At 56.4% G+C, this 18,505-nt stretch overlaps 1 protein-coding gene across 1 annotated transcript in view; it reads right to left on the reverse strand.

The window, feature by feature from the left end:
• Positions 1-11,378, reverse strand: part of DDHD1 (DDHD domain containing 1) — a gene marked incomplete in the record, with an annotated part of 92,031 nt that extends 80,653 nt beyond the window's left edge. The window contains 1 exon segment of the mRNA XM_077466655.1: positions 10,825-11,378. Within this exon segment, the coding sequence (XP_077322781.1) occupies positions 10,825-11,257 (433 nt within the window).
• Positions 11,379-18,505: the final 7,127 nt, after the last annotated feature.

Genomic DNA, 18,505 nt, shown 5'->3' on the forward strand with positions numbered 1-18,505 from the left:
TGTGCCCATTATGAGGGGTTCCCACCATCCCTGATTGTCAGATGCCATGGCAGTCAGTCATGTGACCAGCCATTGATCACAGGGACGGTGTGTACAGAGGCCCCCCTCCCCCCTTTGAGGTACTGACCTAAATTCTACCCTGCGGTCACACTTCTCTCTCTCTATGCCCGGGGGAGGGGAGGCGATGATCTGCGTTTTGTACCCTCTGCGGCTTTTCTATGGAAATCCCACGTGAAAGCCATTTATTCCAGCGGGATTCATAATCCCGGATAAGAGGATAGTCAGCAGATGATTCCATGTTAAGACAGTGGAGCTTAGAGTGCGGCGTAGCGAGGATACCGCGGCACGCCAGGCAGACGGTGTAAAATCATTTAAACTGCCACCGCCGGCCGGGCACACGGCGCTCCATATAAAAAACGCACGAGAGCTGCCAACGCATCTACCGCTCAACAGATGGAGCTCTGCGAGAGGGGAGGAGCTCAGCGGTCGGCCGACGCGATCTGATCCGCCACGCATCACAAGGAGACTCCGCTGATCGAGCGTCGCTGCGTTCATAGATTCCGGTCCCTACGGCATCATCTCAACACTGCCTAAAACAACCAACCAATCCCCTACTCCGCAAGAGTCTCCGCCCCCACGCCCGCGCTGAAAGAGTGACGCAAACGACTCGATTCTTTAACAGCCGATAAATGAAGACATTCCCAGAAAGGGGCCGTCTCTTCACAGTGACGCAACTTCAAAATTGTGCGATTTCCGTGGTGACTTCACAGTGCGACTTGAAGCGTCTTTGGCCGATGTGATAGTTTGTGCTGTACAAAGCTGCACACAAGTCGCATGTATGTCCTGCAGGTGTGACTTGAGGGCTTACATTGAAGTCTATGCTCTCCCCCTCCCCCACCCAAAGTCGCATAAAAGTCGGACCAAAGCGTGCAGGAACTTCTAAGTCACACAATGATGAAATCGCACTCATTGGGGAACATGGGGTGCGACTTGCTATGAGACTTTGGGGGGGGGGGTCCAAAATTCGCACAACTTAGAACGAGGCCTGAACAATCCAAACTTTTTTTCCCCCCCACGCACAGTGAAGGTAAGTCGCAGCGCACACTTAGCGCTTGTTTTCAGCAGTGGAGGGCGAGAGGCGGTACGGACGCCGCCGTCCCTGGTGCTGAGCCAGCGGGGTGGGTCGCTATGTTCAGAAGTCAAAAGTTTTTAACCTTAAATGGTCTTTGCCGTTTGTGACCCCGGGGGAGAGGATTTCCCCCACTTCCTCTCCCAGAGACACAACAGGAAGTGGCGGGATTCCTGCTGACATTACAATTAATCCAGATCAAGCCCCCCCCCCCCCCCCCACCATGTTATTCCTAACAAAACGATTGTTGCTTATTATTGCGCTTCCTACAATGTCGTGCAGCGTTTTCGCCATGACATCACACAGCAGCGTTGTCACTCTGATGGAAGTCATGCAACAAGCAGGTGGGGGGGGGGGGGGGGAGGGGTGGGACACATCCACCATCCGCTCGATCGCACGGAGACCGCGTGACTTCTGTTCCCCGAGCCACCCATGTGATGAGTCATGTCCTCCACTCTACAACATCAGAGCGTATGATCTCCAAACCCCCGACCGACCACAAGACCGCCCACATCCTCCCCGAGATGGAGCTCCGCCTACAAATCCCGACACCAGGAGGAACCGCAGCCATGTCACATTTAAAGGGGAACTCCGGTGTCTGCAGTGAGCAGACATATCGGAACGTCCATTTCTGGTTTCCATTCCTCTGGGCAGAGAAATTCCTTCAACTCCGAACTCAGCAAACTAGAACTAAAAAGGCAAAAAAATTAAATTTTTTCCATTTTTGGATGGAGTGGAGAGGGATTAGAACCCCTCAGGTTTTATTGCTGCCGGACACCCAAGATTCCCCCCTCTATTTACTACCATCACTGAGAGCAAAAGTGAAAGAAATTCTCAAATTTGAGGGTGTCCCCAGACTAGAAATAGAGGGAAGTCTTTAATTGGGGACACCCCGGGATTTCCTCTCACTTCCTGTTGCGTTTGTGGGACAGGATGGCAAAAAACAACAACAACTGAAAGGGTCTAGATGCCAGGGTGGGGGGCTGGGTCCGCTCTGGGCGCCGGGTCAGAGAAGAGGGAACATTGGGGTTGACATAAAAGGGAGGACCCCCCCCCCCTCCAGGGAGGACCCCCCCCCTCCAGGGAGGAGACCCAAAAGGGAGGACCCCCCCCCCCGGGGAGGAGACCCAAAAGGGAGGACCCCCCCCCCCCCCGGGGAGGAGACCCAAAAGGGAGGACCCCCCCCCCCCCCCGGGGAGGAGACCCAAAAGGGAGGACCCCCCCCCGGGGAGGAGACCGAAAAGGGAGGACCCCCCCCGGGGAGGAGACCGAAAAGGGAGGACCCCCCCCCCCCCCGGGAGGAGACCGAAAAGGGAGGACCCCCCCCCCCCCGGGAGGAGACCCAAAAGGGAGGACCCCCCCGGGGAGGAGACCCAAAAGGGAGGAGACCCAAAAGGGAGGACCCCCCCCAGGGAGGAGACCCAAAAGGGAGGACCCCCCCCAGGGAGGAGACCCAAAGGGAGGACCCCCCCCCCAGGGGAGGAGACCAAAGGGAGGACCCCCCCCCCCAGGGAGGAGACCCAAAGGGAGGACCCCCCAGGGAGGAGACCCAAAAGGAGGACCCCCCCCCCCCAGGGAGGAGACCCAAAAGGAGGACCCCCCCCCCCAGGGAGGAGACCCAAAGGAGGACCCCCCCCCCAGGGAGGAGACCCAAAAGGAGGACCCCCCCCCCCAGGGAGGAGACCCAAAAGGAGGACCCCCCCCCCAGGGAGGAGACCCAAAAGGAGGACCCCCCCCCCAGGGAGGAGACCCAAAAGGAGGACCCCCCCCCCCCAGGAGGAGACCCAAAAGGAGGACCCCCCCCCCCAGGGAGGAGACCCAAAAGGAGGACCCCCCCCCCCAGGGAGGAGACCCAAAAGGAGGACCCCCCCCCCCAGGGAGGAGACCCAAAAGGAGGACCCCCCCCCCCCAGGGGAGGAGACCCCAAAAGGCGACCCCCCCCCCAGGGAGGAGACCCAAAAGGCGGACCCCCCCCCAGGGAGGAGACCCAAAAGGAGGACCCCCCCCCCCCCCAGGGAGGAGACCCAAAAGGAGGACCCCCCCCCCCCAGGGAGGAGACCCAAAAGGAGGACCCCCCCCCCCAGGGAGGAGACCCAAAAGGAGGACCCCCCCCCCAGGGAGGAGACCCAAAAGGAGGACCCCCCCCCAGGGAGGAGACCCAAAAGGAGGACCCCCCCCCAGGGAGGAGACCCAAAAGGGAGGACCCCCCCCCCCAGGGAGGAGACCCAAAAGGAGACCCCCCCCCCCCAGGGAGGAGACCCAAAAGGAGGACCCCCCCCCCAGGGAGGAGACCCAAAAGGAGGACCCCCCCCCAGGGAGGAGACCCAAAAGGAGGACCCCCCCCCAGGGAGGAGACCCAAAAGGAGGACCCCTCCCCCTCAGGGAGGAGACCCAAAAGGAGGACCCCTCCCCCTCAGGGAGGAGACCCAAAAGGAGGACCCCCCCTCAGGGAGGACCCCCGAGAAGGATGTAGGACGGGGTAACTAGTGTCAGGTAGGACTGTAATCCAGGTATTACAGGTAGGGGGGGCGCTGAAGGTTACGTTATATATACTGTGACCGATCGGAGTGTGGAGAATGGGGCGTGTGCGGAGTGGGGTTTCAGAATCTCCAGACCATTGGAAAACGATCCTGTGACGATTGATGGGGGTATTCGGGGACACAGGAAGACCACACAGAGGGCGGTCAGCGCGCGGGGACACAGGACGTCCAATACAGAGGGCGGTCAGCGCGCCGGGGACACAGGACGTCCAATACAGAGGGCGGTCAGCGCGCCGGGGACACAGGACGTCAATACAGAGGGCGGTCAGCGCGCCGGGGACACAGGGAAGACCACACAGAGGGCGGTCAGCGCGCCGGGGACACAGGACGTCCAATACAGAGGGCGGTCAGCGCGCCGGGGACACAGGACGTCCAATACAGAGGGCGGTCAGCGCGCCGGGGACACAGGACGTCCAATACAGAGGGCGGTCAGCGCGCCGGGGACACAGGACGTCCAATACAGAGGGCGGTCAGCGCGCCGGGGACACAGGACGTCCAATACAGAGGGCGGTCAGTGCGCCGGGGACACAGGACGTCCAATACAGAGAGCGGTCAGCGAGCCGGGTGACACAGGACGTCCAATACAGAGAGCGGTCAGCGCGCCGGGTGACACAGGACGTCAATACAGAGAGCGGTCAGCGCGGCCGGGGACACAGGACGTCCAATACAGAGGGCGGTCAGCGCGCCGGGGACACAGAAGTCCAATACAGAGGGCGGTCAGCGCGCCGGGGACACAGGAAGTCAATACAGAGGGCGGTCAGCGCGCCGGGGGACACAGGAAGTCCAATACAGAGGGCGGTCAGCGCGCCGGGGACACAGGACGTCCAATACAGAGAGCGGTCAGCAAGCCGGGTGACACAGGACGTCCAATACAGAGAGCGGGTCAGCGCGCCGGGTGACACAGGACGTCCAATACAGAGAGCGGTCAGCGCGCCGGGTGACACAGGACGTCCAATACAGAGAGCGGTCAGCGCGCCGGGTGACACAGGACGTCCAATACAGAGAGCGGTCAGCGCGCCGGGGACACAGGACGTCCAATACAGAGGGCGGTCAGCGCGCCGGGGACACAGGAAGTCCAATACAGAGGGCGGTCAGCGCGCCGGGGACACAGGACGTCCAATACAGAGAGCGGTCAGCGAGCCGGGTGACACAGGACGTCCAATACAGAGAGCGGTCAGCGCGCCGGGGACACAGGACGTCCAATACAGAGGGCGGTCAGCGCGCCGGGGACACAGGAAGTCCAATACAGAGGGCGGTCAGCGCGCCGGGGACACAGGAAGTCCAATACAGAGAGCGGTCAGCGCGCCGGGGACACAGGAAGTCCAATACAGAGGGCGGTCAGCGCGCCGGGGACACAGGAAGTCCAATACAGAGGGCGGTCAGCGCGCCGGGGACACAGGAAGTCCAATACAGAGGGCGGTCAGCGCGCCGGGGACACAGGAAGTCCAATACAGAGGGCGGTCAGCGCGCCGGGGACACAGGAAGTCCAATACAGAGGGCGGTCAGCGCGCCGGGGACACAGGACGTCCAATACAGAGGGCGGTCAGCGCGCCGGGGACACAGGAAGTCCAATACAGAGGGCGGTCAGCGCGCCGGGGACACAGGACGTCCAATACAGAGGGCGGTCAGCGCGCCGGGGACACAGGAAGTCCAATACAGAGGGCGGTCAGCGCCCCGGGGACACAGGAAGTCCAATACAGAGGGCGGTCAGCGCCCCGGGGACACAGGAAGTCCAATAAAGAGGGCGGTCAGCGCGCCGGGGACACAGGAAGTCCAATAAAGAGGGCGGTCAGTGCGCCGGGGACACAGGAAGTCCAATACAGAGGGCGGTCAGCGCGCCGGGGACACAGGACGTCCAATACAGAGGGCGGTCAGCGCGCCGGGGACACAGGAAGTCCAATACAGAGGGCGGTCAGCGCGCCGGGGACACAGGAAGTCCAATACAGAGGGCGGTCAGCGCCCCGGGGACACAGGAAGTCCAATACAGAGGGCGGTCAGCGCCCCGGGGACACAGGAAGTCCAATACAGAGGGCGGTCAGCGCGCCGGGGACACAGGACGTCCAATACAGAGGGCGGTCAGCGCACCGGGGACACAGGATGTCCAATACAGAGGGCGGTCAGCGCCCCGGGGACACAGGAAGTCCAATACAGAGGGCGGTCAGCGCGCCGGGGACACAGGACGTCCAATACAGAGGGCGGTCAGCGCACCGGGGACACAGGATGTCCAATACAGAGAGCAGTCAGCGTGCCGGGGACACAGGAAGTCCAATACAGAGAGCAGTCAGCGTGCCGGGGACACAGGAAGTCCAATACAGAGGGCGGTCAGCGCACCGGGGACACAGGATGTCTAATACAGAGGGCGGTCAGCGCACCGGGGACACAAGACGTCCAATACAGAGAGCGGTCAGCGCGCTGGGGACACAGGAAGTACAATACAGAGGGCGGTCAGCGCGCCGGGGACACAGGAAGTACAATACAGAGGGCGGTCAGCGCACCGGGGACACAGGAAGTACAATACAGAGGGCGGTCAGCGCGCCGGGGACACAGGAAGTACAATACAGAGGGCGGTCAGCGCACCGGGGACACAAGACGTCCAATACAGAGGGCGGTCAGCGCGCCGGGGACACAGGAAGTACAATACAGAGGGCGGTCAGCGCACCGGGGACACAAGACGTCCAATACAGAGGGCGGTCAGCGCGCTGGGGACACAGGCCGGTATGGGATAAAGCAACAAGGGTCAGGCAACGCAGTTCCAGTAAACGGGCAATGAGATTTGAAGAGGGGAATGGGAGGATGGGTGAGGTCAGCCGGTCTCCACAGCGGTAAAGGGGTGCCAGAGATGGGGGAGAGACAGTCTGAAGACGGGGTACAGTGGGGGGGGGGGGGGGTGAGAGCCGTCACTTATGGTTCCAGTAGATGGGATACAAGAGTCCCTGGAGGAGACCCACGAGGGAGGACCCCATGTCAGGAATGTACACCATCTTACAAAAGTAAGTGCACCCCTCAGTGACATTTCTTCTCTCTTTTCATGTGACAACACTGAAGAAATGACACTTGTCTACAATGTAAAGTAGTGAGTGTACAGCTTGTATAACAGTGTACATTTCCTGTCCCCTCAAAATAACTCAACACACAGCCATTAATGGGGTTGTAAAGCCTCGTGCATCCTATGCATTAAGGCGAAAAAACACCTGGCAGTGACCCCCCCCCCCAGACCCCCCCGTTTTACTTACCTGAACCCTCGATGTTCTCTTGGCTGTTGACTGGATAGATAGCAGGGCAGCCATTGGCTCCCACTGCTGTCAATCAAATCCAATGATGCGGCTGCCAGGGGGCGGGGCCGAGTCATGCATTCGGCACCTATGGACAGCGAATGATGGATTCGGGATCACGTCCTAAAGCTAACCCCCGGGGAGAGCACTTCTCCTAGGGGGGGTTATCTAATGAGGGGAGGAGCCGAGAGAGCCCCTGAGGGACCCCAGAAGATGTGTACGGGGCCAGACTGTGCAAAATGAGCTGCACAGTGGGAGGCAAGTATAATATGTTCGTTATTTATTAAAAAAAGAAAAAGAAAAAAAAGAAAAGAACCTTTAGTATCACTTTAAAGTGAAAATCCCCAAATTGGGCCCAATTATCCATTTTCCCTCCCCCGGTGTCATGTGACTCGTTAGTGTTACAAGGTCTCAGGTGTGAATGGGGAGCAGGTGTGTTACATTTGGTGTTATCGCTCTCACTCTCTCATACTGGTCACTGGAAGTACAACATGGCACCTCATGGCAAAGAACTCTCCGAGGATCTGAAAAATAGAATTGTTGCTCTACATAAAGATGGCCTAGGCTATAAGAAGATTGCCAAGACCCTGAAACTGATCTGCAGCACGGTGGCCAAGACCATACAGCGGTATAACAGGACAGGTTCCCCTCAGAACAGGCCTCGCCATGGTCCACCAAAGAAGTTGAGGTCACGTGCTCAGCGTCATATCCAGAGGTTGTCTTTGGGAAATAGACGTATGAGTGCTGCCAGCATTGCTGCAGAGGTTGTAGGGGTGGGGGGGTCAGCCTGTCAGTGCTCAGACCATACGCCGCACACTGCATCAAATTGGTCTGCATGGCTGTCATCCCAGAAGGAAGCCTCTTCTAAAGATGATGCACAAGAAAGACCACAAACAGTTTGCTGAAGACAAGCAGACTAAGGAGATGGATTACTGGAACCACGTCCTGTGGTCTGATGAGACCAAGATAAAGGTATTTGGTGTCAGATGGTGTCAGGCGTGTGTGGGGGCAACCAGGTGAGGAGGACAAAGACAAGTGTGTCTTGTCTACAGTCAGGCATGGTGGTGGGGGTGTCATGGTCTGGGGCTGCATGAGTGCTGCCGGCACTGGGGGGCTACAGATCATTGAGGGGACCATGAATGCCAACATGTACTGTGACATACTGAAGCAGAGCATGACCCCCTCCCCCCAGAGACTGGACCGTAGGGCAGTATTCCAACATGATAACCACCCCAAACACACCTCCAACACCACCACTGCCTTGCTAAAGAAGCTGAGGGTAAAGGTGATGGACTGGCCAAGCATGTCTCCAGACCTAAACCCTATCGATCATCTGTGGGACATCCTCAGAGGGAAGGTGGAGGAGGGGAAGGTCTCCAACATCCACCAGCTCTGTGATGTCATCATGGGGGAGGGGAAGAGGACTCCAGTGGTGACCTGTGAAGCTCTGCTGACCTCCATGCCCAAGAGGGTGAAGGCAGTGCTGGAAAATAAAGTTACATCTTTTCCAGGAGTCTTTCAGGACCGTCACCTCTGAGAGGCCTTGGCTCCTCCCTCCTCAGTAATCTCCGCCCCACCCAGGATTAAAAGCCATTCTTCCCCGCCGGCTCCTCAGTTCAGGAGATTCTCGGGGCAGCTGGTGACAGAAGAACACACAACACACCAGGAATGACTTTTTGAGGGTTCCGGAGTCAGGAAGCCAAAAACAAAGCAAACAAGGACGGGGACATGGGGCGGTCCTGGAAGACGATACCGGCAAGTAACTTTAGTTTTCCCCACAGAGTCTTTCAGGGCAGAAGCCTAGGAGAAGACAAGCGAGAACTTACCCTTAGGGTGGGACTACGGCCTGCAGGACCCCGTGTCCGATGAGCCCATTGCTGACAACAAGTACAACCCGCAGTGTCAGATAAAAGGTGGGAGGAGCTGAACCAAGTTGTTGCTGCACAGATCTGCCCCGGAGGAGCCCCGGCATTGAGGGTTGGCCGATGGTTGGATGATGTCATCTCCCCCAGGCTGGAGACCACGCAGCCCTTCTAAAGAACAAGGAATCACCTTACGGACCTATGAACTAAAAGTTCATAAAGGTAGGTCCCTCGAGGGCCTGCTAGAAGTAAAATTTGGTCCCACTTGGGAAACTGCAGACCTAGAACTGGTCCAGCCGCTGAAACACCAACCTGCAGGACTTGGATGCCCAGGTTGGGATCTAAACCCACAACCCCAGCGCAGCCAGGCTGGTGAGCCAACCACTAAGCCACGGTACCGACCCATCGCTGCAGCATGGATATTACCTGGACTGAGAATCCCTTCGTCTTCAGAGACTCCACCTTACTAGTAGACTACCAGGTGCAGCTTCTCCCCCTGGGAGCAACGCGGAGCGCCCTCCAGACCCCGGAGCGCCCTCCAGACCCCGGAGCGCCCTCCAGACCCCGGAGAGCCCTCGAGACCCCGGAGAGCCCTCGAGACCCCGGAGAGCCCTCGAGACCCCGGAGAGCCCTCGAGACCCCGGAGCGCCCTCGAGACCCCAGAGCGCCCTCGAGACCCCAGAGCGCCCTCGAGACCCCAGAGCGCCCTCGAGACCCCAGAGCGCCCTCGAGACCCCGGAGAGAGCCCTCGAGACCCCGGAGAGAGCCCTCGAGACCCCGGAGAGAGCCCTCGAGACCCCGGAGAGAGCCCTCAAGACCCCGGAGAGAGCCCTCAAGACCCCGGAGAGAGCCCTCAAGACCCCGGAGAGCGCCCTCAAGACCCCGGAGAGCGCCCTCAAGACCCCAGAGCGCCCTCAAGACCCCGGAGCGCCCCCAAGACCCCGGAGCGCCCCCAAGACCCCGGAGCGCCCCCAAGACCCCGGAGCGCCCCCAAGACCCCGGAGCGCCCCCAAGACCCCGGAGCGCCCCCAAGACCCCGGAGCGCCCCCAAGACCCCGGAGCGCCCCCAAGACCCCGGAGCGCCCCCAAGACCCCGGAGCGCCCTCAAGACCCCGGAGCGCCCTCAAGACCCCGGAGCGCCCCCAAGACCCCGGAGCCATGGCCTTTTCGAGCCAGTGCCAAGATATTCCCAGCACTTTGGCTGTGGTAGCGCACTCCCTGGATGGAGGGTGGAAGAGTAGACACTGTGCCGCTGGTACAGCGGGCTTCGCCGAGCCCCGTGCCGACCTCGCCCGTCTCACCGATGTCGGATGGACGCTCCGCAGTGGCCTCATCTATCGTTTGGATTTTCTTTATCCCCCGAGGAAGAAAAATCCATTCGTAACACAGGAAGTGGAACCACTGGGAGGGGAACGAGCTGGATGTTCCTAAACTTATGAGCCACCACAGGCCCTCTAGAAAAAAAAAACGTCAACTTGAGATCCCGGGGGAGGGGTAGGTACGGGGAGGGGTGGGGTGGGTAGGTAGGGGGAGGGGTACCGCACCACCTTTGATGGGGGGATGGGGCCCCTATTGCGTCTTGCGCCAAAAACCCTTCTTAGCAAACTGGCGGACCCCGGTAGCAAAGCACCTCCCCCAGACTTCAGAGACCTCCGACTCCTCCCCGGACATACAGATATAGAGTATGTAGAGGGACTAGGTAGGTGGGGGAGAAGTAGGTACTCATGGTTCCATCAGACGGGGAGGGGTATATAGGGGGGTAGGTAGGTACTCACTGTTCCAGTAGACCGGGTAGCACTCCCCCTCTGTGGGATATATGGTGGGGTATGTACTCACGGTTCCAGTAATGGGGTAACACTCCCTCTCGTGGGGTATGTAGGTAGGTGGGGTATGTAGGGGGTGGTAGGTAGGTACTCACGGTTCCAGTAATGGGGTAACACTCACCCTCGGTGGGGTATGTAGGGGGGTAGGTAGGTGGGGTATATAGGGGAGTGGGTAGGTAGGTGGGGGTAGGTACTTACGGTTCCAGTAGACGGGGTAACACTCCCCCTCGGTGACGTCCACCTCGTACAGCCCGCTCCGCACGCACACCGGGGGCACAGGCCCCTCCCCCTCCTCCAGTCTCCGGTAGGTGGTCTCCACCCGCAGGGAGTCGTATCCGATGAACGGTTTCCATGGTTTCCGCTCCTCCCGGTAGAACCAGCGGACCTCCTCCGGGCCCAGCTCGGTGACGATCTCATAGCGGGGCCGGGACGTGTTGGATCGGGTCCTCCTCCTCCCCGGGGGCACCGACAGCCCCTCCTCTTCCTCCTCCTCCTCCGGTGATCCGGTCTCCGGTGAGTGGAAGGCGGTGAGCTCCAGACTCATCTCCGGGCGGCGGCGACACCGGCCCCTCCCCCCGTCCTCCTCCTCCTCTCCCTCCCCCCAATCACACTCGCCGTTCTTCTCCGTCATACCGCCCCGGTACCGGCCAACCCCGACATGAGGCGATCAACTGACTCCCTGCGCGCCCCCGCCGGTACCGGCTCCCGAGAGCGCGCGCCGGTCACGTGCCGCCCCTGCTGGGACATTTAACATCACGTGACCGGCCAGAGGAGAGAAGAGGGGGAGGAGCGACACCTACCGGCCGGCGAGATCACTGCAGCCTGAGAGAGAGGGGCCCCAAACCTTCACTGTACAGAGGGGCCCCAAACCTTCACTATACAAAGGGGCCCCAATTCTACAAAGGGGCCCCAAACTTTCACTCTACAGAGGGGCCCCAATTCTACACTCTACAGAGGGGCCCCAAACCTTCACTCTACAGAGGGGCCCAAATCTACAGAGGGACCCCAAATCTACAGAGGGGCCTCAAACCTTCACTCTACAGAGGGGCCCCAAACCTTCACTGTACAGAGGGGCCCCAAACCTTCACTGTACAGAGGGGCCCCAAACCTTCACTGTACAGAGGGGCCCCAAACCTTCACTGTACAGAGGGGCCCCAATTCTACAGAGGGGCCCCAAACCTTCACTGTACAGAGGGGTCTCAAACCTTCACTGTACAGAGGGGCCTCAAATCTACAGAGGTGCCCCAAACCTTCACTCTACAGAGGGGCCCCAAATCTACAGAGGTGCCCCAAACCTTCACTCTACAGAGGGGCCCCAAACCTTCACTCTACAGAGGGGCCCCAAATCTACAGAGGGGCCCCAAACCTTCACTCTACAGAGGGGCTCCAAACCTTCACTCTACAGAGGGGCCCCAAACCTTCACTCTACAGAGGTGCCCCAAATCTGCACTACAGGGGCCCCAAATCTACACTGCACAGGGGCCCATCAATGCAGACTCACCAGTGCAGATTCACTGTGCCCACTAGGGATGAGCCGAACACCCCCCGGTTCGGTTCGCACCAGAACTTTTGAACGGACCCCAAATTCGAACGAACTTTAGAACCCCATTGAAGTCTATGGGACTCGAACGTTCGAAAGGAAAAGTGCTAATTTTAACGGCTAATATGCAAGATATTGTCCTAAAAAGGGTTTGGCGATCTGGCTCCTGCCCCAGGGGACATGGGTCACTGCAAAAAAAGGTTTTAAAAACTACCGTTTTGGCGGGAGCACTGATTTTAATGACGATTAAAGTGAAAAAAAAAAAAGTGAAATATTCCTTTAAATATGGTGCCTGGGGGGTGTCTGTAGTATGCCTGTGAAGTGCCACGTGTTTCCCGTGTTTAGAACAGTCCCTGCACAAAATGATATTTAATGGAAATAACGTCATTTAAAACTGCTTGCGGTTTTAATGTTATATCTGGTTCCTGCAATATGGTTGAAAATCATTGAGAAACATGGCATGGGTAGCCCTCCCTGCCCATTACCAGCCTATTTGGGTCTTGTACGCATATTAAGGGGAACCCCGTACCCATATTAAAAAAAGGAAATGCGTGAGGCCCCCAGGCCCTATATACTCAGAACAGCAGTATACAGGCGGTGTAAACAAGACAGGGACTGTGGAGATTTGTTGTGTTAAGTTGAATCTGTTTGTCATTTTCAACCGGTACATTTTTAAAGTGTAGCTCCAGTCAAAAAATCTATTTTTAAGCTTTTTGGAAAACATAGGGAAGGGTTATCACCCCTGTATAATTTGTTTTGTCGTCCGTCTTTTTTCATCTCACTTCCTGTTGTCTCCTTCCGTTTGCAAGTAGCAGACGTTTGTAAGTTGGATGTTTGAAAGTAGGGGCCTGCCCTATATGCTCTGCAGAAATGGCGGAACAAGGTGTTGGTTTTGCCACAACATTGTAAGCCCTCAAAGTGACTCTTGGTGGGCGCTGGAGCGCCCTGCTGTGAACGATTATATCAAGAATTGTAATTACATGCCATTGTTGAACAGTGGTAGAAAAATTGACCTTTGGTGGTTGTGGTGCTGGTGCCACAACACTATAAGTCCTCACAGTTACTCTGGGTGGGCACAGGAAGGGGCCCTCCTGTGAAATATTATATCAAGAATTGTAATTACATGTCCCTGTTAAACAGGGGCAGAAAAATTGGGCCTTAGGCACTGGTGCCACCACACTGCAACCTCTGCCATATACTCTAGTTTTATTGCAGGAATTAGCCCTGCTGCAAAGCATTGCATCAAAAATTGTAATTATTAATAATTGAAAAATTGGGCTGGTGGCATCACCCAGAACCAAAAATGTTCTTCCAACATATCAGCTGAGGAGGAAGAGGATAGACAATCAACATAACAGGACAGTCACTCAGCATCACTAGTGATGGCCGAACGGTTCGCCCGGCGGTCGTTTCGCGGCGAATTTCGGCTGTTCGCAGCTCGCCCGTTCGGCGGACTATTGCTGCCTTTCGCCCGGCGGACTTCCGTGTTTACTGTGTAAAAGAACTTTGACCTGATGACACATCCATCATGGGGTACAGGACAGCCAATTGAGACATTTCAGCACATGGACACTTGGACATTCCCCCTAACTTATAAATACATCCGATCCGGCGGCCATTTTACATTCTTTCTTCTGTCACTATAGGGAGAGGTTGCTGTGTGGAGTAGGGAGAGATAAATCGCTAGCTATTTGGTACACAAAAGTTCTTTTCAGGACTGGTATAGGTGTTAGGTGTATATAGGTTTGCTGTGCTACTGATTGTTGCAGCAGCCTGAGTGTCTTTTGTCAGTGTAGAGAAAGGGACAGGACGCTGTGTGCTACAGGGACAGTCAGTTTAATCATTAGCTGTTACTATCAGGTCCACAAAAGTGCTATTCCAGTTATTGTTCCAGCAGCCTCTGTTTTGTCAGTTTGTATAGGGACAGGCAGGAAGCAGTGTGTCAGACAGTGAGGGTCAGTTTAATCAGTAGCTGTTACTATATTAGGTCCACAAAGGTTCTTTTCAGGACTGGTATCAGTGGTATGGTAATAGGCTTGTACACGTATAATATTCTTTCTTCCAAATATAGCAAGAATATTATACTTGTCTGCTGCAGTCTACTAATCATTCACAACCCACTTGTTCCACAAAGGTCCTTATAAGGACTGGTAACCTGGTGTAGGGTGCTATAGTACATAGGGTTGAGTGAGGTACAGTCTGCTATTCTATAAGGACTGGTATAGGTCCACAATACATAGGGTTGAGGTGCACTACTGCTGACCGCTGCCCTATACTGCAGCAGTCCTTCATTGGTATAGGGACTGACGTACAGTCTGCTAATCAGTCACACACAACCTACTTGTTCCACAAAGGTCCTTATAAGGACTGGTAACTTGGTGAAGGGTGCTACAGTACATAGGGTTGAGTGAGGTACAGTCTGCTGTTCTGTAAGGACCGCTATCGGTCCACAATACATAGGGTTGAGGTGCACTACTGCTGACCGCTGCCCTATACTGCAGCAGTCCTTCATCGGTATAGGGACTGAGAGTTTTGTCACAGGGTTATTTAAAAAATGACAGGCAGAGGAAGAGGCAGGCCCTTCCGCAGGGGTGGTAGGGGTAGGGCAGGAGCAACAGGCTTGAGCCAAAGTGGGAAGTTGCAGAAGGTGCGTTCAATTACTTTAAAAGACGCACTAGACTTGATTGAGTGGCTCACTCAGCCTTACTCTTCTGCACCCTCCTCATCCTCTCGATCTGCACCCTCTTCTTCACTCTCTGCTATGTGTACCCCCAAAGACACTACCACCAACAACACCACCACCACCACCACATACCTTCCGCTTGAGTCAAAGGAATTATTTTCCGATCCATATCAAGAGGACATTTCTGATGCGCAGCCACTCTTGGTATTGGATCAGGAAGAGGAGGTAGCAACAACCGCTACTCAGCAGTCTGACGACAGTACCCAGATCAGCCCAAGGAGGAGGTTGGTCCCCGGTGTTGCTGCCTACTCCGAGTTCTCTACTTATAGCGGTGGGGAAGGTGATGTTGATGATGACGTGTCTAGTGATGTCACGTGGGTGCCCACAAGAGAGGAAGAGGAGGGGAGCTCAGAGGGAGATATGGACCAGCAGATAGGGAGGAGAAGCAGGAATAACTTACATTGCACAGGAGGGACAAAGCAGACTGCAAATGTATCAGGAGCGAGTCATCGACCATGTACGGTCACATCTGGCGCTCCCAGGACACCGGCACATGGCTCCGCAGTGTGGGCTTTTTTTAACGTGTCCGCTGCTGACAATAGTGTTGCCATCTGCAATCTTTGCAGTCAACGCGTTAGTCGCGGTAAGCCCAACACTCACCTAGGGACGACCGCCTTAAGAAGGCACATGGGCAGCCATCACCGAGCCCAGTGGGAGCAACGGAACCCACAAAGCCACACTGCAGGCTCTCACCATCCAGCCTCGTCTTCTACTTCTCCTTCTCCTCTCTCCTCACAATTGTCCTCCACTCCACCTTCCATCACGCCAAGCTCACGTTTTTCTGCAAAAAGGCAGGCTTCCGTGGGCCTAATGTTCGAGCGTAAAAAATTATGATGCCGGATAACCCTCTTGCCCAACGGTTGACGGCTGGCTTGTCAGAACTGATAGCCCGCCAACTACTGCCATATAAACTGGTGGACTCGGAGGCCTTTCGAAAATTTGTGGCCATTGGAACACCACAATGGAAGGTCCCAGGAAGGAAGTATTTCTCACAGAAGGGCATCCCAGAGCTATATGGCCATGTTCAGCGGCAAGTGAATGTATCTCTGGCACACAGTGTCGGTGCCAAGATACATCTGACCACAGACACGTGGTCTAGCAAACACGGGCAGGGAAGGTATATGACTTTTACTGCCCACTGGGTGAACCTTCTGCCGTCAAGCATGTAACCCGTGGCACCCGTGTAGATTTGGTTTTACCGCCACGGATTGCATGCAGGCCTGACTCTTCTTCTCCTCCTCCTCCTACTCCATCCTCCTCCCTCTCCTCCTCGGCTGACTCCTCCTTTTCCGCTGCTAGCGTCTCTTCCGCTGCGCCGCCCAAGTTTCCTAGAACCTATTCGACATGCCAGGTGAGACGTTGCCATGCCATGCTGCGTCTGTTGTGCCTGGAAGCCAAGAGCCACACTGGCCCGGCACTCCTTTCAGCTTTGCGTTCACAGGCAGATCAGTGGCTAACACCGCTCAATTTGACAGTTGGCAAAGTGGTGTGTGACAACGGTGCCAATCTGCTTAGCGCATTGAAACAGGGCAAAATCACGATTCGTTGTCAAATACCCTGGGGTCCAGGACATCTTGCGGCAGGCAAGGAAAATCTCGGCCCATTTCAGAAGATCTTACACAGCCATGGCTCGCCTTGCTGACATTCAGCGGCGACACAATCTGCCGGTCAGACATCTTATTTGCGATTGCCCGACGTGATGGAACTCAACCTTCTATATGCTTGATAGGCTGCTCCAGCAGAAACGTGCAGTTAACGTCTACCTGTATGAACTCTGCGGCAAAACAGGTTCTGGGGAGCTGGGGTTTTTTTTCACCGCGCCGGTGGCTGCTCATGCGCAAGGCATGCAGACTTCTGCGGCCATTTGAGGAGATCACCAAACTGGTCAGTCGCAGCCATGGCGCCATCAGTGACATGGTACCTTATGCCTTCTTTATGGAGCGTGCATTGCGGCGTGTCATTGATCAAGCTGTGGAGGAGCAGGAGCGGGAAGATGAGGAAGTCGCAATGCTGGATGAATTCCCAGGGGGGCTACTCTATCTGAGACAAGTCAACAACAGGAGTCTATAGAGGAGGATGGTGCCAGGGCGGATGAGGAGGAGCAAGAAGAGCATGCTTTAAACCTTTCTGGGACCCCTGTTGTGCGTGGATGGGGAGAGGAGAATGAAGAGGACGACATTATCCTGGATGATGAGCAGGAGCCAGGCCACCACACCACCACACCGCTTCCACTTTAGTGCAAATGGGGGCCTTCATGCTCCAGTGTTTTAATAGGGACCCCCGTATAAAAAGCATAAGGGTCAAGGACCAGTACTGGGTGGCAACGTACTTGGACCCCCGGTACAAACACAAAATGGCGGAAATGTTACCGCCGTCGCAGAGGGCTGTCAGAATGCAGCACTTCCAGGCCTTGCTTCGAGAAATGCTGCATTCTGCTTTTGCGTGCGCTGGCAGAGGAGCAATTCCCACTCCCAGAGAAGGAGTTGCGGGTACCAATCCAACAGCGCCTGCAAGAAGAGGCCGGTTTGAAGATGTGTTGGTGACTTCGGATATGAGGTCATTCTTTCAGCCGACCCATCGACAGGTGTCATCCGGATCCAGCATCAGGGAACGCCTAGACCGTCAGGTGTCCGACTACATCGGGTTAACGGCCGATGTGGACGCTCTGAGGAGTGATGAACCCCTGGACTACTGGGTGGGCAGGCTTGACCTCTGGCCAGAGCTTGCCCAATTTGCAATCGAACTGTTGGCTTGCTCCTCGTCCAGTGTCCTGTCCGAAAGGACGTTCAGCGCAGCAGGGGGGATCGTGACCGATAAACGTACTCGCCTAGCTCACGACAGTGTTAACTACCTCACATTTCTAAAAATGAATGAGGCATGGATCTCGGAGGAATTCAACACATGTGACCAGTAGACCATGTATATGTCTATAAACAACTTTTTTAATCGAGCACAGAGACCTTCTTTCTTCATTTGGCTCACTTCCTTGTCCAAAAAAAGCACACCGTACTATATGCCCGTACCCTCCTGTTTGAAGAGGTTGAGCGGTGTCATATTTCTACTGGGGCTGCTTATTATGAGGGGCTCCCACCATCCCTGTGCTGTGCTGACTTCCTCCTGGGGCTGTACCTCTGCTGTGCATATTATGAGGGGCTCCCACCATCCCTGTGCTATGCTTATTATGAGGGGCTCCCACCATCCCTGTGCTATGCTGACATCCTCCTGGGGCTGCTTATTATGAGGGGCTCCCACCATCCCTGTGCTATGCTGACATCCTCCTGGGGCTGCTTATTATGAGGGGCTCCCACCATCCCTGTGCTATGCTGACATCCTCCTGGGGCTGCTTATTATGAGGGGCTACCACCATCCCTGTGCTATGCTGACATCCTCCTGGGGCTGCTTATTATGAGGGGCTCCCACCATCCCTGTGCTGTGCTGACTTCCTCCTGGGGCTGTACCTCTGCTGTGCATATTATGAGGGGCTGCCACCATCCCTGTGCTATGCTCATTATGAGGGGCTCCCACCATCCCTGTGCTATGCTCATTATGAGGGGCTCCCACTATCCCTGTGCTATGCTGACTTCCTCCTGGGGCTG

Source organism: Lithobates pipiens, unplaced genomic scaffold (genome assembly GCF_037356315.1).
Source record: "Lithobates pipiens isolate NorthernLeopardFrog02 unplaced genomic scaffold, aLitPip1_a1.2 Scaffold_37, whole genome shotgun sequence".
Lineage (NCBI taxonomy): Eukaryota > Metazoa > Chordata > Amphibia > Anura > Ranidae > Lithobates > Lithobates pipiens.